Here is a 25788-nt window from a genome sequence, read left to right as displayed (position 1 = left end):
TTATCACTGAACTCATAGCACTTACAGACACCAGTAGACTTGCACATGAACAGGACCACAGCCCTTTTTATTTCCTTTTAGAAGAGAAATTAAGAGAATTGGTTGGTCTTACAGAAGCAGTTGCGATAATCTTTCCCACATCCTCCTTAAAATCTAGAAGCTGGCAGTTATCCAAGCTTATAGCAGGAAGTTTTTAGCCCAATCTCTGCCCTCATGCTACTGCTTGACTGGCAAGGTGAATTCCCCTGGTCTTAAGGGACCCCCCAGACATCAGGGCTGACTCAGGAAGCTGTTTTGACAGACCAGTTTGCAGTATTAGGGCTCAACTAGAAATGTGTATCTAGCTGAAGCTTAAAAAGGAGACTTACAGGCACCTCTTGAGAAAAATGCAGACCCACCTTAGGCAAAGCATATGCCACCAGAAAGGTAGAACCTTGCTGCAACTCTTGACTGAGATAGCAGAGCAGAACAAAACTCTGGTCCTTCAAGCTTTCCTGCTTCGAGTTGTCCCTTCACTGGTAAGCTACAGTGGATAACACCACCCAAGCCCTGTGCTACAGTGCTGCACAGCCATACCACAGCCATGCTGCATGGAGGAAAACTTTACAGACGTGAGCACAAGAAGGGTACTCGGTTTGGGACCCTTACCATTGGTGCGGTCCTAGGTTGCTAGCTCCGCTGGACATCCTGATGGTGTAAAGCTGTGTCTCAGCATATGCCCCTGCAACGCAGTAACAGGCTCTGATGGTCTTTCTACATCTGCAACCAAACTGTGGAGAAGAAAGAGAACAGTCTGAGCATTTCACAGATGAAAACTGTCTATGACTCCTAGTACATAGCACATACATCTCAGTAGCCACAAGCCCAAACCTACCTACTAATTCCCCCACAGACCAACAGCTTGTCAGGGCCCTGGGGGCACTAACAAACCTTAGTGGCCCTAACCAGCCTCACTTGGAGCCTCCATCACTCCTGCCCATAGGCACAGGGACTCTATTTAAGCTCAGCTTGGGGCTCTTAGTTCCTGTTGAGCAACGTTGTAGGAGTACTGGCCTCTAGCTTAGCTTAGCTATCCTTATGCTGGGCTATGGGCTCTGTTGATCTGCATCCTCCCCTGTGGGTTGATGTCCTGGCTGGACCTCAGCCCTGCCCCATCACCATGGCCTTGCCTGTTGATCATAGGGCTGTATCTGACCCTGGTTTCCCTCAGTGGGCACTGGCCAGGTATTGAGTACCTGGTCTCTGGCTGGTAAGCCCCTACCATTTCAGGTGCAGCCGCCCTTGCTGTGCCCTGACACAGCTGGCATATTCACCCTGCTCTTCCCCATCTTGCTTGCACTCCCCTAAATGCTGAGACAGCAAACTTAGGGCTGCACTAGGCTTAGGGGCTAAAGAGGTTTGTCAGAGCAAACACCCCACAGCACCTGCTGCGACGTTGTGTTAGGGAACCTGTTTTCAGGCTGTAGGATCTGAAAGCTGTTCATTGCTTCCCAGGGCAATGCTGACCCTGAGAGCTGCGTCTGGAAAAGAGCCAGCACCACCTGAGAGGCTGCAGTGCCCCAGTCCTGGCACGGCAACTGCTGCCCTGCAAGCAGGCTGAAGTGAGCTGTGATTCCTGAAGAGCCCTGTGAGTGGCTCAGCGGAGATGGCCCTGCACTAACCTGCTCTTGAGGTTCTGCCTTGCCACTGGGCATTAAAGGTAGGAGAGTCTTCACCTTCTCCATGGGCAGGGCCAAGCTCATGCAGCCGCAAGCCAGGAAAAGGTTGGGGTGCAACAGAGGCCAACAAACACAACCAGGTCTCACTTCTGCCTCTATTGTAACAGTGCCTCCCAACCTCCTTGTGGTACCCAGAATCTGTCTGGGCTGATTCTCAGCCCTCCTCTGAGACCTGCTACCAGCAAGCTCCCAGGGAAGTGACTCAGTCCGGCTGGATCAGATGAAATGAAAAACATAAACAGAGGTTAGTGTGGGAGCAAAGCAGGTCCCACTTGCCAGCCCAGCAGGCGTGTTGCTCAGGAAGGATAACAAGCAATCCACAACACAGCTCCTCCGAGCAAGGACTTGACACAAGCTGGGGGCTCCCAGCCAGGTCTGTTTTGGCACAGAAAGCCTTCAGCGAAGGCCAGATGTAATTGAGCGTTGCACTCCTTTGCTCGCCGGTGCTCCCTCACCTCCTATCCAGACCGAGACCACTATTTCAAAAAGCCTCCTTGTAGCCAACCTCAGTCACAGTCATTCACTTACAAGGGCAATACTACGGGACTCCCTGCCAGATGCCACACTTCTATTTCACAGCAGGAACCAAGAGCAGGGGGAGCACAAGGCTGAAACCTTCTGAGGGCAAAATGAACCCTCCCGGTCTAGAAGCAGGATCAGCACTCCCAGAGCTTTCTGTGCCTCCACCGCAGGGGAAGGAAGGGCTGTCCCAGGCCATGGCTGAGGGCATTCTCAGCTCCTTTAGAAAACTGAAAATCCCTGCCTCGCTTGTCCTTCTGTAAATGAGAAAAGCACTCTGCTAACTCAGGGAGCACTGCGACCCTCAAGGGGCAGGTGCTACATGTCCAGGGGCAGACAGGTAGCGTGGGTAGCTACCCCCAGAGGACAGGCACTGGGGTAAGAAGACCTTTCCCCAAACCGGCCTCCGCATTGGGAGGGAATGAGCAGACCAGGGTGCATAGACAGGTCATTGCTTTCCAGGGAACTTGGGACTTGTTCCAGGGAATTTGGGACCAGGGATATGGGATTCGTTCACAGTGTGTCGGCCCTGCTCTTTTGCCAGGTGGATCTTTTTATAGTGCCTGTTGCCAGCAGCGATCAGCAGCTTGATGCTGCACAAGGTGGCGGGGCTCAGATCCGAGCCAGGGATGGGGCCACCCGTCCGGAGCCAGCTCTGGGGTGTGGCGTGCGCGGTAGGACTGCCGTACCAACGGGGCTGCCTGCCCCGCAGACCGGCAGCGGAGGAATAGCAGCGTCTGTTTCTGCGGGAGCCCTGCCTGGAGTCGTTATGGCAACTGCGCCGGCAGGAGCCCGGGCCGCTTCTCCGCGGGGGCTGCCGGCAAGGGGACGGACCTCGCTCACTCCCCGGGGCTACGGGGGCAGGCGGGGCACCGGCGGGGGAGCGAAGCGCGGGGAGCCGGGTGGCAGGGTGGGGGGATGGGGGCTGGGGGCGGCGGGCCGTGGGCGGGCAGTGTGCCGTCCCGTCCCAGGCCCTGGGGGGGGGGCAGCCCGGTACCGGCGGAGGAGCGGGGCCCAGCGCCTGCCGGTCGGGGTGCTGTGAGAACTGTGAGCCCCGGGGACCGGCCTTTCCCGGGGGTCCCTCCACTCCTGCGGGCGGGGAGCGGGCGGCAGAGGCCGCCGAAAGAGCGGCAGGGCCGGGCAGGGGGTACGGGGTCCGGGATCCGGGCCGGGGGGGGTCTGCGGGGCCGCGGGGCGGTGCCGTCGCTCACCGGCAGCGGCGGGTCCCGGCGGGTCCCGGCTCCGCGTGGTGCTGAACGGACAGCGCCGCCGCGCTGCGCATGCGCGAAGCCGCCCGCCGCGGGTAGGGGCGTGCGCTGCGGACCGGGGAACTGGGGCAGCCGGTGTGCACCGGGGACCTGAGCCGGTGTGCACCGGAGAACCGGGGTAGCCGCGCGGCTGGAGCAACCGGTGTGCGCTGGGGAACTGGGCTCGCGGGGAACTGGTGTGCACCGGGGGTCTGGTGTGCGCTGGGGTAACTGGGGAACCGGGACAGGTGGCGTGCACGGAGGAGCTGGTGCGCACTGGGAGCTGGGGTACCGGGGCCGGCGTGAGCGCCGCGTCGCTGGGAGCAGCCTGCGGGCGCCGCTGGGGCACGGGTGGGACCTGTGACCGCCGGGCCCCGCTGGGCCGCCCGCAGCGCCGGAGTCGCTCTCCTCCGCCCGGTGCCCCGGCCCGGCAGGGCCGAGCACTCCCCGCCGCCCTGGGGGCCGCCGTTGTCCGGGGACTCCCCGCGCCTCCCGGCCGGACCCCGGTAACCTGCGCGCAGCCGCCGGGGCGCGGTAAGGGGGCGGGGCCGGGGGCGTGGCGGTGGGGCGCGCGCACTTCCGCCCGCCGGCGTGACGTCACGGTGGACGCCGGCGTCGGGGGTGGGGCCGGGCGCAGCTGTATGGAGCGGCGGCAGGTACCGGGCCGGGGCGGCGGGGGGAGGTGGGGGCAGGGCTGCCCCCTCGCCACCGGGCCTCTGCGGGAGCGGTGGCGTGCGCAGGCCCCGGCCCCGGCGGGGCTCCCGCGGCCCGCTCGCCGCTGCGGCGGCGGGGCAGCCCGGGAGCCGGGCCCTGGGGCGGCTCTGGGGCCGAGCGGGGCCCCGTGGGGCGGCGAGGGGGGAATGGCCGCGGGCGAAGCCCCCCCAGCCGCCGGTTCTGCCGGGGCCGAGTCTAACTGCGGCCTCCAGCCGCAGCTCGGGGGGCCCCGGGCTGACGGCACCCCTCTGCTCCTTCCTCGGCTCCTGCCCTTCCCCTCGGCGTCCGAGGCTGCGGCCTCATCTCCGCGGAGACGCTGTGTCCGCGCTCCCCGGGGGGAGAGCTCTCTGGGGGGAGCCCGGAGCCTTGTTGCTCCCCGCGGGAAGGAGCAGGTGCGTGCCCTCTCCCCCTCGCAAGGTGCCCGAGTGGCTCGGCGCTGGATGCAGGGGGCCAGCTGCCAGGTAGGGTGACGCTTAGGCGTGAAAGCTCGGCACAGCTACCGTGCGGGTGGTGTGGTAATGCTGCAGCAGTCACTTGCTGCTTTGCTGAGGGACAGGGTCTCCTTAAGCAGCTGGTGGAAAGCCTCACCCGAGCTTTCCTGGAGGGCAGTGCAGGCAGGTGGACTCGGATGCCTAAGCAGTGAACGTCCCAGGCTGGGGAGGAGGTGACGTAGGTGGCAGGCACGTGCCCCACTGATGGCTAGCCAAGGGGTTTTATGCTGTGGGCTGACTGTGGGAGATGTCGCTGAGTCTTTCTTTCTGGCTGTTCCTCCTAGAGGCACCCGGCAGTAGGTGTGAGGTGATCTAGCCTGGCTCCCACCGTAGCCTGGCTCTCTGGCGTCTGATGATGAGTTTGACCCCCTCCAGGGGATGCCTCCTGGATCTGCCCTGGGAAGACATCTTGGTTCCGCATATCCTCTGTCATCTGCCACTGCAGCAGCTCCTGAGCCTGCAGAGGGTCAGCAAGTCATTCCAGTCTCTCATCCAGCTGTACCTGGCCAACATGCGCTGCTTTGACTCAAGCCAGGTATTGGATGGCTCTGAGGCTGGGGGAGACACAGATGTCCTACTGCTCTGGAGCTAGCAGGGGAGCATCTGACTATGTGGGGAGAAGAAAACCCCAGCAAGGAGGCTGGTTTTTGCTCAGGAGCTTGGGTTAATGGCTTGGGTGTCAGACTGGACAGGGAGGAGAAGCGGTGATTCAGAGCCCAGCAATGCCAGTGTCTCTAGCAAGAGGCCTTGGGAGGAGTGAACCTGGAAGCTCCACCTAGGCCATTATGGGGCACCGGCTGGCAGAAACACAAGCCAGTTCTGGAGTGGCATGGCCTGTTGGTCCTCATGGAGGCTGTACAACAGGGTGGGTCTGATGGGAGATAACTCTGTGCCTGGTCTTCAGGGAAAGCTTGTGCTGGCCCTGGGAAACACTGCCTGGGACTTGGAAAGACAGGAGTAGCTGCTGTTCTGTGAGGACACAGAGTGGTCTAGCAAAGAGTTTTTGGAGAGCAGAGGTGCAGAGCCCATCACAAGTATATGAATGCAGGGGTGATGATGGGGGATGGAGAAGCCAGAACATCTTCTAGCTTGTGGCAGTAGCCTTGGCATGAGGGGAGGAGAGCCTGATGGCAGGGTTTGACCTGGGATGAGGAGAGGGGTTGGCTTTGGTCACCACTGTCACAATGGAAGAGAGAAGGGGAGAGAGTATTTGGTGAGAATCAGGCTGATCTGAAACCCTGAGGGATGCCTCATTCTTCCTGGGTTCCTCACACAGATCAGACCTGCTATCCCTCGAGCTGCTTTCGTTAACCTGCTGAAGGACAACGAAGTACTGCAGCAGCTGGCGCTCCAGAACTGCTCCGACTGGCTGACAGACAGGGAGCTGCTCCCGGTCATCGGGCAGAACCACCACCTGCACCAGATCCAGCTGAAGGGCTGCGCCCAGCTCAGCCGCCACGCGCTGGTGGCCATCTCGCTGAGCTGCCCCAACCTGCGCCGGCTCTCCCTGGCTCACTGCGAGTGGGTGGACAGCCTGTCCCTGCGCAGCCTGGCTGACCACTGCAAGGCACTGGAGGCTGTGGACCTGACAGCCTGTCGCCAGCTGAAGGACGAGGCCATCTGCTACCTGGCGCAGAAGTGCGGCAGGCTCAAATCTCTGTCGCTGGCTGTCAATGCCAATGTGGGCGATGTGGCGGTCGAGGAGATTGCAAAGTGCTGCCCCGAGCTGGAACACCTGGACCTCACGGGGTGTCTGCGAGTCAAGAATGACTCCATCAGGTACTGAGCAACATGGAGAGCCAGGGTGGGGATGGCAGGTGTCTGGGGTGGGGAGAGGAGGAGAACCAGAGAGAAAAGTCAGATTTCTTCATGCTGAAAGCAGTAAGAGCTCAGTCTAGGGGAGAAGCCACTAGCAGGCCCTCCAGGAGAGGTACTGTGTTCTATTAACAGCAAATTCCATGGCATGTCACAGAGGGTAGGTCTGGGATCTGACCATGTCCCTTGAGTTTCTCTCAGACCACCAGGGTGCTGCTCCCAAAGGATGGTGCATGCGTGGCACAACTGTGAGCACTGGGCTGCTGGGAGTAGAGAAGAGGGCAAGTGGTGCACTCGGGAGTTCTGGCTTGCAACCTGCGTGTGCTGTCTTTCTTGGCAGGGTCCTGGCTGAGTACTGTCCCAAGCTGCGCTCACTGAAGGTGAAGCATTGCCACAACGTGGCTGAGTCCAGCCTGAGCGTCCTCCGAAGCCGTGGGGTGGAGCTGGATGTGGAGCCTCCGCTGCAGAGGGCTCTTGTTCTCCTGCAGGACGTGGTTGGCTTTGCCCCTTTCATTAACCTCCAGATCTAGAACTGCTGCTGCTGGGGAGGGGGGGGACTGACGTGACGCTGGGATCCCGGGAGGATGCCGGAACCGGCTGCTGCAGAGATGTGCAGAGGGAGAGGTCGGTCCCGTTGGCAAGGCTGGCCCAAGTGGGGCTCACTCTTTCCTCTGGGGCTGTTTAGCAGCCACTGGGTGTTTGTGAGTGGGCTTCTTTGGTACCTCCGGGGAAAGTAACTCCCTCTGCAGTAGTGTGGAGAGAGTGAGTGACTTGCAGGAACACCATGGTGCTGAACAGGCCTTGGTCAGGCCAGCTAATAGATAGGATTTATTATTTGTTGTATTTTAAATCTCTCAAGTGGCAGCTGTCCAGAGAGCAGGAGAGTGTTTGATGGTGACTGTCCTCTAGGGTGGGTGTGCAGGACATGCCAGCAGAGCTGTTGGAAACAAACCAGGCCAGCTGGAGCAGAAAGCAGAAAAGCTGCCAGCCCTCCTCCTGGGAGAGGGCAGGCCCCTCTGGGCCCCAGGAGGAGGGCAGAGTGAGCCCAGCTCCAGCCCATGGCCACTGGCCAGTCTGGCACCAAAGGGCTGCCATGGCCCTGGCGCAGGCAGTGTGTCTGTCCAGGCCTGGGATGGTGGTTTAGGCTGGTGCAAGGTGGGAGTTTTTTTTTCCAGGGGGAACATGCTCCTAACTGCAGTTTCACTGACAGAAAAGCACCAAACCTAGCTGTGTTGTCACTGAAAGCAGTTGGTCATTGCCATTTATTTCCTCCAGATTCTGACTCAACATTTCAGTAGCGCCCAGGCTTGCTACTATATCCTGCTCTGTGTTGTGTGGCTGGAGCTTTGGCACTCAACAGTGGTGAGAAATGGCAGGAGCCGTGGCCATGCTGGCAGCTGGAGTTTGTGGAGTGCTGCAGGTTGAGTTGTCAGGGAGAGCGTAGCTCTGGTCTGGAGTTCAGCCTCAGCCCTTGTATCCACAAGTTAACTGTTTGGTTAACCAAACAGCAGCTGCATCTTGTGGTGAACACGATGAAGAGAAGTCATCAGGGGAAGAGAGGGTGACCCTGCTCCTATCTTTGGCCCCAAGAGGGATTGGAGGTTGTGTCTGTAAAGTACATGCATGCTCCGGCTGAACTACACACTAACTCACATCATCTTTATTAACACTGGCACTCAATTTAAAGCAACAGTGCACACAGACTTGTAAAAAGCTTGCTGCAAAAGCACAAGCCACATCTTAGATCTAAAAATGTCCCATGCAAGGAATAGCAGAGAATGCCCAGGCCCCAGAAAGCCACTGCGGTGTGCCCCTAGGGGCAGAGGGACAGCTACACAAGGAGAACAGGCTCCTCCTCGTCAGCTGGGTTAGCTGAGGAAGCTGAAAGCAGTGTCCTGGCTCCCAGGTTAGTTCCAGTTAGTGGCAGGTGGAGGAGTCCCCTCATCCCTAGTGCCACGTGTCCATCCTGCCATGCCTGGCCAGTGAGGTGGAGGCTGAAGAGCAGGAGCACCTGGCTGTCAGTGGAACTTGTACTTCCTGGCTGGTTTGAGGCTGATGTAGGTTCTTTTCATCTCCTCGCTCTCAGGCTTCTTGATGTCTTTGTACCTCTCTCCCTTTGTACTCACCACCTGGTTATCAATATAGCGGATCAACTTCTTGGGAGCCTGGAGAGGAAAGACATTAACACCAAGTGGATGGACAGCCACACTGCTATGGAAAGGGAAAGGACAAGCAGAAGCAGAGCTGTGCTCTGTGGTGTGGATGCAGGAAGACTAGGGTGGGCTGCTTTACCCATCCTTTGTGTTGGGAATCTTAGCCAAAACTGGGAAGGAAGCTGTCTGATGGCGGGGGGAGCAGGAGCCACGCTAGTACAGACCCTGTAGCACCTTAGCTAAGCTAATCTTCCCTCTTCGCTAAGTAGTGGGCTCTCTGAATGGTCCTGCCTTTGGCCTGCCCCTTTGCTTTTTGGACTTGTGACCTGATTTTTAAACTTTGTAGCCAAAGGACATTCAAACTGCTGCTGAGCTGGGACTGCTCTTCTTACCTCTTTGGGTGGAGCTGGCCGATGTGTTTTCTGATCATCCGCACTATCCACCATCATGTATCTGAAATACAAGAAGCATTTAGTGAACACTGTTAACATGCATTGCCTGGGGCTATTCACAGCCTATGTCCTTTCTCCCCGGGCTGGTTTGTGGCTGTGCAGTGTGTCCTACTTGCCTAGATTGCAGCTAGAAGCACTTAACGTTCCCATCTGGATGAAACAGCCAAGAAGCGTGTCATCCTTCTGGTGAGAATCCAGCAAGATTCTCCTGGAGTAGCATCCTTGGCCGTATGTGAAGGGTATTGAAAACTCAGGCTGAGAATGCCGATAGCCCCTGCAGAACAGAGAGGTGCCAAGGTCTGGTGTGCTCTGCCATTGGGGCAGCTTTTCTCCCTCTCAGCCTGCGTGATGGCATCCAAAGGAGACAGAGGTGAGATTACAGGACCAAGCTGGCTGCTTCTGCCCTGAAGAGTCCATGTTCCTTTTACACTCCACCTACTACTTGACTACGAAACAGGTCTGTGCTGGAAGCGACTTCATAAAAGCATCACCTCATTCCCTGTGTGACTGAAACATCAGGGCCCAAGCATTTGCTTGCTGTACTGCTGAGTTACTACTCTTGAGACTTTGGTGCTGGTTTAGCAGGTGGACAGCACAGCTGACCATGACTTCTCCCTCAGTAGTTAGTATAGGTGCTCCTGTGTATTTTCAGCTATGGTGATCTGCTCTCTGTACCTGTGCTTGAGTGATGTTTAAAGTACAGGATGTTGCCAAAATGTCATTAAAGTGAAGTTCCCAGAAACATAACTAGCAGCCGGTGCTTTTTTGTTCCCTTGCATGTTACTCTGAAAACAAGCCTGCACAGGAGACAGGCAAGGACAAGGATTGCTAATTCTGCCTGGATGCCATTTTGCCTTTCTTTATCTTCCCTAGCCCATTGGCTGTTTATTCTGTCACTGGGGAGGATGTGAAGTGGTAGAAAAGATGTGACTGGATAGACATGTGGAATCTGCATGCCTGCAGGAAGATACTCGTGAAAGCTGAGATCTTAAAGCAGATCAATGAAACCAGTGTGGGTTCTCCTATTGAGAATTAAATGCTTTTGGAAATGAATAAAGGTAAACCAATCTAAAGCCACTTTTGTTCCCAAGAAGTCCACAGGGCGACTTCAGACAGGTTTCTTTAAATGCATTGAATTCATACCTTCAGCAACTGAGATTTAATCTTCCCAGTGTTGCTGTACAGGCAGTCTCTTAAAGCTATGTTTAGCCTTGTTTGGACTGTCTCCAAGGATGGAGGTATGAATGAGTTGCTGTAGTTCTACAAGTCACCATGTGTTACCTGAGCTGCAGCACGATGTTTGTGCCTTGAACCTTTAACCTGGACCTCACCTGACAGTACTGTGATTTACATTATACCTGTAGGAGGCTGAAACCTCACACACAGCCAGTGCTGTGACCCAGCCGGTGCAGGTAACCCGTTTCTGTGCCAGAGCTCTAAAAGAAACCCAAACCTGTTTTTTTTCCCACCTGATTATATTTGTGCTTAGATGTGTTCGGCTATATCCAAATCAGCTTCACAGCATCCTTTCTAAGCATTGTACACCCCAAGTTCTTTATAGACCACATTGTCATTCTGACCTTCCCTGAACTGCCACCTCCTCCTTCACTGGGAGCAGAATAAGGGGTTCTTTGCTGCTGGGTACTTACTTCTGTAGGATAACCTGTTTCAGTTCCTCGTGGTTGGGTGCTCTGCGGGGCCGTGCCAGTTCCTGGGAGGAGACAAGGCAGGCACGTGAGTTACACAACATGTGGGGCATACAGCTACCCCCTGCTAGCTCGGTGAGCCCAGCTGCTGGTGCAGCACTCCAGCCCCTGTGAGAAGCGGGGTGCCAGCCACAGCTCTGCTGGGTGCTGGCTCGGGTGTGGGCACAGCCTGTACTCGGACAGCCAAGGGAGGGAGAGGGGCTGTTGCTCTGGGTGATCCTCCTGGCTTATTCTGCAGAAAGTCCCTGCGGTCAAAGCTTCCATGTGCAGCAGACAGCTGGGACACCTGTTTGTCCCTGAGCTCTGCCCTGCTCCTTGGCCCGCTGCCACCAGCTCAGAGTACAGTACCTTCACACTCGCACCTGCTGGGCCAATTTCCACCTTCTCCTCCACCATTAACTGCACTGCCTCCTCCAAGTTCCCCAAGGCCATGGCAAGTGCCTTCTCTGCCTGGCTCACAGTACAGGCTGGGAACATCTCCAGCAGCAGCTCCACCCCATCCTTCAAGTCATCACCTTCCTAGTTGGAGAAAGAGACAGAGGTAAGTTGGGGATACAGTGAGGAGAGGGCTATTGAAAAGGGCCTCTCTAGTTTTGTGTCGTCAGGAAATTGAGCTTGTTCTTGGCTGAAGACTCTCTCTCTCCTTACGAGTGTAACTAAATCCCATTCCTGAAGCTAACAGAGGGGATTGCATCTTTGCAAGGAGAAAGCATCACTCTTCCTTAATCTCCTCCCCATGCATTTCAACTTTCTTTAAAGTAGGGCTGCTGTGAACTGGCTCACCTGCGTGGCCATGCTATATGTCTCCTGAGGAGTGAGCTTTCTAGACACTATGGTGTGAACGCTTGAACTCTGCTCACCTTGTGAAGTTGTATGTGCTTTGATCAGAAAGGGAAGGGACTGCTAAACAGAGTGACCTGTGACTACATCATAAGGAAGTGCAGCAGCAGCATTTGCTAGAAGGCTGTGGACACAATGATTGCGCTGCAGAGCCGGAAGGGATTAGTACTGGAGAAACAGCAAGCAGAGCATGGGGGAAAGAGGTGGGGGGATCTGCCAGGTGCTGCAATGCCTGTAGCATGGGTCATGCTGAATGGTGCTTCAGGATCAGGACTGCTGGGCCAATGACTCAGTGCTGTATAGCTCAGGAAGGTCATAGAGGGTGGGACCGGCGTCTTCGGGACTGACACCCAGACGTGACTGCTTCCTGTGCAGATACTGCACAATAGCTGGGGAGAGAAATGGTGATCCAGCTCAAACTGTGGAGTGAGGCTAGGGGAACAGGGTGAAGCAGGGTGGAGCCTGGCTAATGCTATAGAGGAGGCCCCACGGTGCTGCTGTGGGATCTCTGAAGGCACTGGGACAGGCTCTCTCAACCATTGCTCTGGCTCATCCTTTCCAGTAGCTGGAAAGGATGAGCCAGAATGATGGCTCATCCCCTTCTGTCAGCACGTAATTTTCTTTTTCCACTTATTGACAGAAGTCTTGCTCAGGCCATACAATGGAGGAGATCACAGACATCAGTGACGCTGTGTCACAGCCTATGCTGTGGTTCCTTCCAGAGCCAGAAAATGCCCTCAGGCGGTGCTGGTAGCCTAGTGCCGGGTGACTGTCCCCAGTGCTCCTGCTCCTCTGCAGGGTGCTCATACCTGGGCCCCAGCTCCGTCTGTTGGAGTGCACAGCCTTTCCCCGTTGCAGGCTCCAGCTCCAGGCTCCTGGCCCTTGGTCAGGTCTTCAGAGGGTGCTTCACTCCCGCTTTCCACAGCCTTTTGGCCAGGTTTTTCTTAAAGACATAGTGATATCTCCTGAGGAACAGTCCCACTAAGGCTAGAGCTCTGTGCTTTCTCTTGGCATTAGACTGCTAGTGCATCGTGTGCCAAAGCAAATTCCTTCTTAAGTGACAAGACTGGGAAGCACTACTGTTCCTCCTGCCCTCAGCAAGGACAGCTGCAGCTCTGCTCACACTGACCTGCAGGAAGGCAGCGCTAGCACATGCTGGAGTGCCCAAGGGCTGCATTTCCAGGCCTTACTGGGTGTAGGCTGCTTGCAAATTCTATTCTACCTGTCAATTTTTGGCCCTCTAGCGCTTTGGCTGTGGATACTATGGTATTTTTGTTACATTTCTAAGAATCCCCTGGTGTTTGCTCTAACTTTGAACTAAGGTGTGGTTTTGATTTTTAAATTTGGGAATACACACTGGTAGTCCCCAGGCTGTATGTGAGCCAGCACATCCTGTGATCAGGTTACTCTGATGCATCTCTCTTTACAGGCTCTTTCTGTGTCACTGTAAGAAGAATCATTTCCTCTCTGTCCTGTCCTCTCTAAAACTGGGATGGTGCTGTCCTTCCACACTCTGGCTATATCAGGATCCTCAAAGGGTAGGATGCAGGGGACCAGAGCAGAGCAGTAGGTTTTGTCAAGTTCAAGAAAGCAGCAAGTAAGATAAGACAGGACTGTCTGTTCTATGCTGTGTAGCCTTCTGGCTCCTGTTAAGACAGCAGTGATGTTGCTAGATAAGCAAACCCCAGGCTGGTGTATCCTGAAAGGTTTAATATCCAGGCATTTCACCCATCTGTTCTTTAGTGGGAAGTACCTTTGGGGCTGATAAATATAGCAATCCAGCTGATCTGGGAATGCTGAGGTTAGAAAGGGCAACTGGGGTACTGTAGTCTTCTGCAGTCCTGCATACTGCAGGCTACAGCACATCATTGCTGATTTTGCATCCGCGCCAGGGTTCATGGGTGAATGGGAAGCAAGCTTTGAGGATACTCAAAGTCTAGATGTGATACACATAATCAGCTGGATTCTCTATTTGATGATGCACCTGACATGGGCTGCCCAGTGGTAGTGTCGCTTAGGCAGATGGCTATCAGAGGCAGGCAGAAATCCTCACTTTCAGAATTAACCTACAGTAGAATTTCAACAAGCAGCTGTGTATCTGCTATTTCTTCCTTATTACTCTGGATTTGATTTCAACAGAGGTATCTGGAGATCTGGTCCAGCGTTCTTCACCCCAGTATGTCTTGGACAGTATTCCATATGACTCAAACCTCCCATGTATTAATATCAAAAACCCGACTGAACATCACAAAAAAAAATTGTCAACCAATTCAGGCTACCCTATGAGATCCTAAATGTAGCAAACAAGATTGTATTTTATCCTGTGACATTGCTCAACTCCAAACGCTAATACTGAAAACGTGCAGAATATACTTTCTTGTGCTGAAATTGTCTAACTCACCTTTGTTGCGAGCTTCACCAAGCCTTTCTGACAGAGAGAACATCATTTCACAAACATCCCCACTGCAAGAGACAGAAGCTGTATAATTAGTGTGAGGAATAAAAGCAGCCTATCCTCCTTGGCTACTTCTTTATAGAAAGACAAGGCTTGATGGGAAGCCCAATAAAATAAACTGGTATTTCAGATGGCCAAGGACCTACTTGTAAACCGTACTGGGATTAGCATTTGTGTATTCAGGCAAAGCCTGACTTAATCATAATGGTTTGGTACTAATACCTCTTCAAGTGGGTATAACAAAAGAATTTATGGTACTTAGGGACTTGGGTCCAGGCCCCCAGTGCATGGCATGCACATACAAAGCAGTAACACTGTCCTTTTTCAGCTGAGATAGAGTTAATTTTCTTTATAGTGGCTGGTATGGGGCTATGTTTTGGATTTGTGCTGAAGACAGTGTTGATAATACAGAGATGTTTTAGTTGTTGCTGTACTAGTCAAGGACTTTTCAGCTTCCCGTGCTCTGCCAGGTGCAGAAGCTGGGAGGGGGCACAGCCAGGACAGTTGATCCAAACTGACCAAAGGGCTATTCCATACCACATGACGTCATGCTCAGCATATAAAGCTGGGGAAGAAGAAGGAAGGGGGGACATTTGGAGTGATGGCGTTTGTCTTCCCAAGTAACCATTACGCGTGATGGAGCCCTGCTTTCCTGGAGATGGCTGAACACCTGCCTGCCCATGGGAAGGAGTGAATGAATCCCTTGCTTTGCTTTGCTTGCGTGCGTGGCTTTTGCTTTACCTATTAAACTGGTTTTATCTCAACCCTCAAGTTTTCTTACTTTTGCTCTTCCGATTCTCTCCCCCATCCCACCGAGGGGGAGTGAGCGAGCGGCTGCGTGGTGCTTAGTTGCCGGCTGGGGCTAAACCACGACAAACACTCACATACCTGTGGATTTCTGCAAAACCAGGAATATATGCCTCCATCATTTCCACAAAGGTGTCCATGTCAAAGGTCTCCTCAGAGGACTCTGGTGAGCCCAGCTCTTCCAGGACACCCGTGATGTAAGAGAAGAAAACATCATCCATCCCACTGGAGACAGAGAGAACACAGGACATGGCAGCAGGGTCAACAGGCCCATTTTTTCTCTCTGCCTCCATCCCCATTCCCCCTAACCTTGTGTCTTTCTAACAGAGCAGCAGAAGGACCTATGTGGACTGTATCTTATGGGCAGATCCCACCAGTAAAGCCAGGTAGCAAGGTGGTCAGTGGTTGAGTGGGAAGCATTTACAGATAAAATACTGCATGCTGTCCTCCTTCCTGGGCAGCACTGAATGAAAGCCCCAGCATCCGCCCAGAGGCTGTGCTCCTGGAGGTGCTTCATCTGAGCTAACCAAAATATTCCAAGTGCTCAAACCCTGACTTTTCTATGCTGACTGGTGTTTCAGGTGAGGTCATCATATTCTGTCGAGTTGCGATTTCTGTGGGATACAGTGTTCTCTGCTTGCTGCTCTTCACACTTGTGTCACTGCTGCCGCCAGCTGCAAAACCAGCTGCTGTGTTCCAGCCTCAAGGTGGCTGTATCTCTGCATGCAGGCAGAGTTCAAAATAGGGAGAGCCCTGACATAGCATTATGCTGCTCAGAAAGCCCTTTGGAAGCACTGTGGAATGAAGGGAATCCCATATTCTAATGTGTATTACTGGATAGGAAATTAATCATCTTGGTTGTCAAAGAAATGACATTGCTAGATTGCAATGCTAAAAGATAGTTGTTCAAGCATTCATTCACATAAGAGCCTGTGCAAATTACCTGCATCCTGGATCTGACTTAAGGAAAAGCAACACAAAGCACAGGAAAGCTACAAAGCTCCACTTGGAGTTCAGTATAATGAGGAGGGGGACAATTAGCACAGAGTTCAAGCCAAAACAATTATATTGGATCTTCCTATCTCAACATACCTGAGGTCTGCAGCAGGGATGTGGGCCTGGATGAAGCATGTCAGTGTGTCTCGAATGATTCTTTCAAGCTCCATGTCTCTCTCAACCTTTTTCTCTAAAAAAGAGGAGGAAAAAGAAAACTCCACGTAATTTCAAAGGCAAGAAATAGACCAAAATATCAACAAGATCAAAAGGTAAGCATGGTATAGGCAAGTGTACTCTTCCCATCAGAACAATTCACAAACTCCTCCAATATGTCTTGTCATCCCTGGGTAACAGAGGCAAAGATGTCCACAAAAAGCAGCAGTATGAGGATCCACTGGAAATACCAGCCCAAAGCAGCCCAGTTTCTTGGGCCTCTCCTGCTCGTGTTGATGCTGGCAGTATGCAGCTGTACTGTACATTTAAAATGTCCCCTCCAGGAAGCAAAGCTGGAAATGCAGATGTGTCCAGCTGCAGGACCTCAGAGACACCTCCTGAGCTGGAATGCTGTGCTGTCTGGCAAGGAAGCAGCGGGTAGTGTTTTTGCAGGCTCAGTGCAGAAAGGGGTGGACCTTCCAGCTAAGAGCATTCGCAGTGATGCTTGGATTCAAAAACAAGTGGGAGGAAGGGTCATGTCTCCTAAAGAAAGGACAACCTAGAGCGTATTTTACAGGGAAATACCAAGCAGGGCACAGACAACTAGTCTGCCAGCCAAAATATCAAAGGTCTCCAGGTCAGGCATGGACTGCCAGTGGAATCCTGCCCAAACAGGAGCCCGTTGTTGTGCTCGGTAAATGAGCCATTCTGCAGTTGATGCAGCTGCAACAAGGGGCGCTTGATAACCCAAAACTCAGGGGAGTTCTAAGAATCACAGAGCTCCTACAGAAGCAATGGCAGAGGGGGGCTGCCCACAGCCCTCCTTCAGCTATCAGTACTGGGCCTGGACTGAATCGGGTAGAGAAAAAACGTTCCTTAACCATTCCTTTCCCCTCGGGTCTACAAAGCTGCTGGACGGACAAACTCCTGGCGTAAGCACCGAGTTCTTCCCGTGGAAGGAAACTATCCCTGTGTGTAGAGAAACTGATGTGGTCGCCGGCCAGAGAGCCTCCAAAGGTCATCATGCTCCTACCAGTGCAGCTCCCTCATTCCAACCACACCAGGACCTGACCAGGTCTGTTTGACACAGACCTTGCAGAGCAGTCATGTGGGTTGCTGAGAGACGGTTCCCATGGGAGTTGAAAAGGTTTGGCATTTCCAGAGATGAGACTTCCAGAGCTAGCAGGATGTAAAGAAAAACCACCCCATGGTGCTCAGCACTGCTCCTGTGGGACCTAGAGAGAACCAAAGCCCAGCAGCCTGTTGGCAGGTCCATCTGCAGTCTCGGGGCCCATTCAAGCTCCGCGCTGCACTTGGCCAGCACTGCAGGTGCCAAAAGCACATATGCACTCCTCTGTGGCTGGCCCGGGGAGCACACCCAAGCCAGCCAGACCTGCCTCCGGCTATGGTGACATTGAGGGTCTAGTGACTTGACTCTCGATACTGAGGGAGAAAGCTGTGACATGGGCTTATGCAAAAGTGCTCTGCTGCGTATAGGGCATCCCACACTGCATCTCCCTACAGTGACTCCTCATCAAACGCTGTGCTCTTCTACTCTTCAGGGCTTTGAACAGATGCAGGTTTTGCTACCTGAAGGACCATCTCTTACTGAATCCCTGTGTCAGTGCCATTCCCTTCGGGCAGCAGGGAGACAAATATGGAAAGAACCTCACAGCAGCGGGACACAAACAGTGAGACATACTCATATAGAAGAACTGCCCCAATTTTCACTGTGTTCAAAGCTAAACACAAAAGCCATCTAATCACCTAAACTTTCCTGCAGCTACTATTAGTATCAACCCTCCTACTGATCTAGATCCAGTAACTAAAAAAGAAGCCAAACCCTTCTTCATATGTGTCTCTCACTTGGGGCAATTAACAACAAGTTAAAAATGCCGTACCACTATATGACCAACATACATGTATTCAAACACAGCACGTGCAGAAACAGCCAGGGGAAGGCATAATCAGAAAGGATTATTTGTTTGCTGTTTTCAGTCTTAAGCTAAAAAGTTTCTTTGCCTCCTGTAATTTCAATTAGAAAATTCCCATTTCACAGCATTAGAGGGAAACAACAACCCAGACTTTTTCAGGTAGGAGCTCTTCAAGCAAACACCCCAAGTGAGCTCCCGAGCTTTTATTTTTCAGCCTCACTGGGATCCCTTGTTTGCATTTTTCTCACTTTTGCAGATGTCATGGCCTGCAAGTGTGGAAGCTGGCTGTAAAAACAACCATGCGTAAAAACACCTTTTCCACTCCCCATTTGTTGTTTCTGTGTGTTTTGTGTGTTCTGTAGTGGTGTTACAGAACCAATTTTATCTTTGTCATCTTTGCAACATACACAGAAAAAAGGTGAGCTTTGTTCTATCCTCAGACATCAAAAAGCCAATGATAAGATTTTGAGTCTCTCTGTTGGCAAGAATACTGTCCTGAGCGCATGTTTGTCCCACATTTTAAGCTGAATCTGCAAATGCTGGCAACCACCAAGCCCGCTGAACTTGCAAGTACAAGAAAAATAGTTTTCTTTTTAAAGAAATCAGGGATGGAAAATCAACATACAGCAGTCAAAACGTTTTTTCTACCATCGCTACTATCAAGAAGAATGCTTCTTTCCTTCTTACTCAGAGTCTTTGTGACATCCTGGGAACCGGAAGTCTAAAAGATTTTGTCCATTTCCGTGAAACAGGCCAATATTCTGTAAGAGATAACTGTATAGTAACCAATAACATTTCCTGACAACCCAATTACCTGAACAACAGAGCACAATTCACCATGTCAAAGGCACTTTTGTGAGGTCCATAAATTAGCTGCTGGTAATTTATTCTGATCAATAGAACAGGCAAAGTCACTCATCTCCTTAATCAAAGGCACTTGCAGGCAAGTGTCAGACTGGGACAAGAGAAACACAGAAAAAAATAATTCAGCAACAGGAGTATCGTAGCTATGGCCAGTCACTAATTGGTCTTGAATCCATTCCCCAACCTCTGACAACCACAAGAAATTCTGGTGTGAACTGTTTGAAAATATTCAGGTATTTTCCTGTGAAGTTACCATGCTGTAGCTGAACAAAAGCGATTTCCTTGTGTCTGTGAGTGGAAAGAAGGCAGCAGGTTTTAATCATTGGGTATAAATTCTCTCTGGCATCTCAGACAAATCCATCCACCAGCACACTCAAATTTAAGGTTTACATCCAGAGGAGGCAAGCTGCCACCTCTAGCCTGCCTCTGAAGAACGGAAACCCTTTAAATGACAAAAGCACAGTCCTACACTGAAGGATAGAAAGCAGCTAGGTGATCAAGTATTTCTTCAAGGGTCAGCCATTGCCCTTTCTCCTGAAGAACCCATCTCTACTCCTATAAAACCAGAGGCACCAAGCAGACAAATGCACTTGCATTTGATCATTTATTGCCACAGGGGAGAGATTTTATTCCCCAGTAAATCATAGAATCATTTAGGTTTGAAAGGACCTTTAAGATCATTGAGTCCAACCGTTAACCTAGCACTGCCAAGTCCACCACTAAACCATGTCTCTAAGCACCACATCTACACATCTTAAATACCTCCAGGGATGGTGACTCAAAAGAGACCGTCCTTACAAAACTTAACATCTGGGGGATCTGTAATGCACAATGGTCTTGGCTGAATGAGGCTTGTGGAAGACAAGTCCTGAAGGTCCTCCGGCCTTTCAGATTTGGTGGGTGTTTTCTTGAAATAGAGGGAGCTGATTAACAACCTTTGTACAAACATTTTGAAATAGATTCTTCAAGGAACAAACTGATGTTGCTGCATGTTCCTTCCCACATAGCCAAGTTTAGAGTTACATAACTCAGGACACCACACCACCTTATGTATTATACCTTCAAATGCAACATTTTTTTCCAGTGGTGACCTGCAATAGTTAAGGTGGAGATATACTAGAAGGGCTTATCCTATGTGCAGAGTTTTGTGGAGGAGTGATTTATAATGCACTGAACGATCTAAAACCCAAACGCATGAGAAATCACTCTCCTGAGAGCTCAATTTTACTGAAAAGGTGGCATCATTGCTTTAAACTTCCAGCCATAATTGTAATGTGGATTTTAAGATCACTTCAGTAGTTGACAGCTGATTCAATTATGTTTATGAAAGTCCTTCTGCATTTCTTGTCATTATAATGTGGGGTCTGCTTAACATGTTGCACAGAATCTATTTTTTAAAACGTACGGTCAAGAAATGGTATTCCTATTGCTCTGCCCTCAGCTAGAGCCTCACAGTTTTGCACTGTCAGAACAAGAGACCTTCAACCCTCAGAAATCCTTGTCACTTTTCAGACAGTCTTTAAACACAGAGGTTTATTATTAAAGAATGAGCACTGGAGCACTGTATGTCATCTCATTAAGACAGGCTTGGTTTGAAATATCAGGACTGCTTACTTGATCCACATACTATCATGTGGCATACTTATTTCCTCACCTCAGGCAGAGAAAAGTTGTATTAGTTCTTAAAATGTGAATGGGAAAATTATTCATTTTCTATACTAGATACTTTGGCCAGCAGCTCAACAGAGTTTGCCACCCTACTGTCTGTCTTGAGAACCTGATAATCTCCATCACCCTTGCATTTTCCTTCCCAACATGTTAATGTCAAATTTGGGGTTTTTTTTTGTAAAACAGCTGCAGAAATAATACCCCTCTAAAAGTAACATTATCTTTGTGGTGCCTGAAATATCTGTTTATGCTATATTCAAGAAAAGTTGGCTGCTTTTTGTACAATTCATATGAATCTGCCTTCCTTAAAAAAAAAAAAAAAAGGGTGAAAATCTGAAATGTTTGCATAAAGCTAGATCATTTCCGAAGGCTCTTTTGACTCAAATTTCAGTAATGATTCTCAAATGGCCAATGTGATGGGATGGGAATGATTGATCGTGCCTTGGACTTTATATTAACAAGACAGACTTGAGGAGAGCAATTTAGGAAAATGTTTCTGAGCTGAGAGGAACTGCCATTCGGATGTATATCAACTTTTACGAGATCATAAATTTGCCTACCAATGAGCTGAGGTTTCTGCATGTGGAAGGAGATGGGTGTTACACACTTTGGATGTTTCTCAGAAGAGGGTAGAGAAAGTTTAGGTAAAACTGATTCTGCTGGGGGATTGACTAAAACACCTTGAGACGGTTCCTTTAGCTCAAGTTTCAGTAATTATTCTTAAGTAAGTAATGGGACAGGGATGGTTCACTGTGCTCTCTTTGAAAACCTGTGTCCTGGTTTCAGCTGAGATAGAGTTAATTTTCTTTATAGTGGCTGGTATGGGGCTATATTTTGGATTTATGCTGAAGACAGTGTTGATAATACAGAGATGTTTTAGTTGTTGCTGTACTAGTCAAGGACTTTTCAGCTTCCCGTGCTCTGCCAGGTGCAGAAGAAGCTGGGAGGGGACACAGCCAGGATAGCTGATCCAAACTGACCAAAGGGCTATTCCATACCACATGATGTCATGCTCAGTATATAAAGCTGGGGAAGAAGAAGGAAGGGGGGACATTGGGAGTGATGGCGTTTGTCTTCCCAAGTAACCGTTACGTGTGATGGAGCCCTGCTTTCCTGGAGATGGCTGAACACCTGCCTGCCCGTGGGAAGGAGTGAATGAATTCCTTGCTTTGCTTTGCTTGCGTGCGTGGCTTTTGCTTTACCTGTTAAACTGTTTTTATCTCAACCCTCAAGTTTTCTTGCTTTTGCTCTTCCAATTCTCTCCCCCATCCCACCGGGGGGGAGTGAGCGAGCGGCTGCGTGGTGCTTAGTTGCCGGCTGGGGCTAAACCATGACAGTCCTTTTTGGTGCCCAACGTGGGGCACGAAGGGTTTGAGATAATGACAGATTTGATTGGAATGTGCCAGATAGAATTTATAGCTGTTATTGCTGTTTAGCTATTAATCAGCAAGCTTCTGTGCTTGCCATAGGCTTGCTTGCCTTACTGTACCTTAGAGTCTAGGGCTCGTTAGTGGCTGCTTTTTGCTTTCACTGCTTGCCGTGCTGCTGTACTGCTTATCACCTTACTCTGCTGTGCCTAGGAACATTTTGATAACAGCAAAGACCATGCGTCTGGGCTGGCAGATGGCCAGGGCATCACTGCTGTTTCTGTGCTGCTGTACTGGACAGGCTGGAACTCCGGTGTGAACTCGAGTCGAAGGCACTGTAACCTGTGGATGAATCCACGTGGGAACAGAACACTCCGAAGCATCTGTGCCCATGGATTAGCCCATGCCAGAGCAGGTATATCTTGAAACATCTGTGGCCATGGTTATGTCTGTGCCACAGCAGGTATACCTCTGAAGGAATTGTGGCCCAAGGATAAGTCCATGCTGGATAAGGTGCGCCTTGAAGCATCTGTGGCTGAGGATGAAGTCCATGTTGGAGCAAGTTTACTTCTGAAGGTACTACATTCTGTGGATAAGTCCAAGCTGGAGCAGGGGCAAGGGGAGGACTTCATTGCAATGTTAAACCTGATGGTCTGTTCCAAAGGGACCAGGGGTGGAGATTGTAACGGAAATACCTTTAAATTGTTGTATCCCGGGATTTGAGTTGCATGTTGTGGGAATTACTATAGCAGGAACCCCTTGTTGCTAGCCAGGCTAGGAGCAAGGGGAGGAGTTTATTGCAATGTTAAACCCTATAACCTGGCCCAAAAGGACCAGGGGTGGACATTGTAATGGATATACCTTTAAATTGTTGTAACCCATGATTTGAGTTGCATGTTATAGGAATTACTACAGCCGGAACCACCTGAACAAATGGAGGACAAGCCTTACAAGAAGCAGTGCAAGTGCAGCAGTGACCTGACCTGAGCTGGCTTTGGTGCCCAATAACTCCAAACAACACACCACCTCTCCTGTCCTGAGTAACAACCATAAGAGATGAAGCCCAAAGTCATGGACTAAATGAACTCAGTGGACATTTTGTGGACATTTATGGACATTTTACAAATATTTTGTAGGGGTGGTCCATAGACTAAGGGAATGATATGTGTGTATTATATCAAAGGATGGGAAGGGTGACGGTAGGTAATGAGAATGTATTGGATAGTGTGAGACCTGAGCATGACGTAAATGGAATGGAATGGAATAAGGGGTGGATACTGTCCTGGTTTCAGCTGAGATAGAGTTAATTTTCTTTATAGTGGCTGGTATGGGGCTATGTTTTGGATTTGTGCTGAAGACAGTGTTGATAATACAGAGATGTTTTAGTTGTTGCTGCACTAGTCAAGGACTTTTCAGCTTTCCGTGCTCTGCCAGGTGCAGAAGAAGCTGGGAGGGGGCACAGCCAGGACAGTTGATCCAAACTGACCAAAGGGCTATTCCATACCACATGACATCACGCTCAGTATATAAAGTTGGGGAAGAAGAAGGAAGGGGGGACATTTGGAGTGATGGCATTTGTCTTCCCAAGTAACCGTTACGTGTGATGGAGCCCTGCTTTCCTGGAGATGGCTGAACACCTGCCTGCCCATGGGAAGTAGTGAATGAATTCCTTGCTTTGCTTTGCTTGCGTGCGTGGCTTTTGCTTTACCTGTTAAACTGTTTTTATCTCAACCCTCAAGTTTTCTTGCTTTTGCTCTTCCAATTCTCTCCCCCATCCCACCGGGGGGGAGTGAGCGAGCGGCTGCGTGGTGCTTAGTTGCTGGCTGGGGCTAAACCATGACAACCTGTTATGAGAAAGCACAGAGCACATTGCATACAGCTCTGTGTGTGCGTGCATGCCTGCGCTTGGGGAAGTACGGATCCCTGGGATATAAGGAGCTCTCAGTGTAGCCTGTGCTATACAGCCTCAGAGGAAATCTCTCAAAAGCCAGACCTGCAGGACAGAGAGTGAGCTGTGGCGATATTCCACTGAACTACTTTACCTCCTGAAACTTTGCTGGCTTAAAAGAAAACTTTCCAGGCTAAGTAATACCTTACAGATGTAATTTCAGTGCTCCCATTTTTTGTTTTGCTTGCTAAAGAAGTCCCTGAAAGGACTTTCATGGTGTGGTTGCTATAGGAAAGCAGGCTGAGGTCATTGTGCATGTTAACACAATTAACTGCTTAATGCTCTAACATTAAAATTAAGGCTTTTGTTAATAACTTAGTCCCAACTAAATTACAGTAATAGAAGATAGTAATGCCAGTGGCCAGCTGCACTTGGGTAGTGCTCTGCCGACACACGGCCCTTACCTGAGCAGAATTATCGGCCGTGCGAGGACCTCGGCTCACGACCAGTGTTTACGAGTCACTTCAGTGCCTGCAGAAGGGTCGACGGTCCATCCTATGACTGCTTGGCCCAAGCCAAGAATGAGGGAGCCCTTTATGGGAAAGGAAAGCTGAATTAGCTGGACAGGGAGCACAACAGAATCGTTCTCTGTAGATTGGTGTCTTTATGCTTTATGTCACTTGTCACTGCTTCCCCTAATGCAAAGGGTACAGCTTTATCCTTTGGAATAACATGTACTATGTGAAAGGCTAACCTGGATGTGAGAACAGCGTACTTGTCAACCTTCAAATTCACTGCCACGTTGGGATGTTGTTCAACATTTACAATTTCTGTACTAAGGCCTGCAGTGGTCTCTGAACATCACGGGTGTATTCCAGAAGCACTGGTGGCCTCATCGCCACTGTGAAACAGAACTTGTTTCTGCTGGCTTTAACAGGACAGGCCAGAAAGCTCGCGCTGGGTTTCCCTGCTGCCGCTTCTGCGTGCTTGTGGCACACGGCCACGGCACCGCACAGCCCCACGCTGGCTAAGCGGCTGGTGTTTATCTTGAGCTATAGTATTATACCCAACTGTTGGCTGGGCAACTTTGGGACGTTATTTATTTTCGCTCTGTCTGCTCCCCCTCACTAGCGGGCAAGAATTATCTCAGAGGAGCGTGAGAATTTGGCAACAGAGCGCCCAAAACAAGCTCCATGAGCCCACCGAGCTCCAGCCCAACACCACGCGCCCCTCGGTGCCCCTCACCGCGGCCGAGTTTCCACGCCACCTGCAAAACGCTTTTGCTCGCACCGCAGGCGCCCGTGCGGGTACATCGCCCAGCCCCGGGCTGCGGCACGACCCCCAGCCCGTGGCGGGCGGCTCACGGCCTGCGGGCGCTGCCCCCGCCCCGGTGCCTCTCCCCGGGCAGCGGCCGGCTCCCCGCACCTGCCGGCGCGTCCCCGCCTTGCGGTGCCCGGGATTAAGCCAAGCGCCCGGATTTCTCAGGCTCCCGCGCTCCCCGAGGCGCCGCCGCGGGGACACCGGCCGCGGCGGTGACAGGGGACTGCAGGCCGGCTCCTCGCAGCCCGCCGGCAGCGGGGCCCCGGAGGCCGCCGCCGCTGGTCGCCGGGTCCCGGCCCGCCGCCCCTCCGCGCGGCCTGCCGGGGCCACCTCCGCCCCGGGGGCCCCGCTCGCCGCCGCCCGCTCCCCCGCTCCCGGCGGCCCCGAGGCGGGAGGGGTCGGGGGCGCGCGCCGCCAGCGGCGGCGGCCGGGGTGGGGGCAGGGGTCACCTGATCGCCCGCGCGCCCCCGCCGCGGCCTCGCTCCCTCCCGGCGCAGGTCCCGCGCGGCGCGGTTGAAAGCGTCACGTGGCCGCGCCCGCCGCCAGTCATAGAGGCGGACGCGGGAGGGTAGAGCGGCTCGTCCTGGCGCGCTCCGGCGCCGCCATCTTGGTTGTGGGCAGGAGCCGCGAGGCGGCTTCTCCTCACCGCCGGGCTCAGTGCCTCCCCGAGCCGCTCGCCGC

General features: G+C 52.1%; 2 protein-coding genes across 7 annotated transcripts; one reads left to right on the top strand and one right to left on the bottom strand.

Moving 5' to 3' along the window:
- The first annotated feature begins 4008 nt into the window (after positions 1-4008).
- On the top strand, positions 4009-8060 carry FBXL15 (F-box and leucine rich repeat protein 15). Its single transcript, XM_075505007.1, has 4 exons — positions 4009-4140; positions 4974-5224; positions 5966-6468; positions 6845-8060. The coding sequence occupies exons 2-4, from the start codon at positions 5042-5044 to the stop codon at positions 7032-7034; spliced, it is 876 nt and encodes a 291-aa protein (XP_075361122.1). The 5' UTR covers positions 4009-4140; positions 4974-5041; the 3' UTR covers positions 7035-8060.
- Positions 8061-8137: 77 nt separating this feature from the next.
- On the bottom strand, positions 8138-25676 carry CUEDC2 (CUE domain containing 2). Of its 6 annotated transcripts, none has more exons than XM_075505013.1 (10): positions 25557-25675; positions 24252-24379; positions 16010-16103; positions 14999-15142; positions 14057-14118; positions 12465-12598; positions 11164-11334; positions 10759-10820; positions 9050-9110; positions 8138-8669 (listed from the first exon to the last, which is right to left on the bottom strand). In XM_075505013.1, the coding sequence occupies exons 3-10, from the start codon at positions 16081-16083 to the stop codon at positions 8523-8525; spliced, it is 855 nt and encodes a 284-aa protein (XP_075361128.1). In that variant the 5' UTR covers positions 16084-16103; positions 24252-24379; positions 25557-25675; the 3' UTR covers positions 8138-8522. The 6 variants fall into 6 exon arrangements, with proteins under 6 accessions (XP_075361128.1, XP_075361125.1, XP_075361129.1 ...); XM_075505010.1 differs by lacking the exon at positions 8138-8669 and adding an exon at positions 24542-24688 and having other exon boundaries at positions 8897-9110; positions 25557-25647; XM_075505014.1 differs by lacking the exon at positions 8138-8669 and having other exon boundaries at positions 8897-9110; positions 14999-15095; positions 25557-25676.
- Positions 25677-25788: the final 112 nt, after the last annotated feature.

Source organism: Mycteria americana, chromosome 6, assembly GCF_035582795.1.
Source record: "Mycteria americana isolate JAX WOST 10 ecotype Jacksonville Zoo and Gardens chromosome 6, USCA_MyAme_1.0, whole genome shotgun sequence".
Taxonomy (NCBI): domain Eukaryota; kingdom Metazoa; phylum Chordata; class Aves; order Ciconiiformes; family Ciconiidae; genus Mycteria; species Mycteria americana.
The sequence above is the reverse complement of the archived record's forward strand: the minus strand, read 5'-3'. Positions and strand labels throughout refer to the sequence as shown.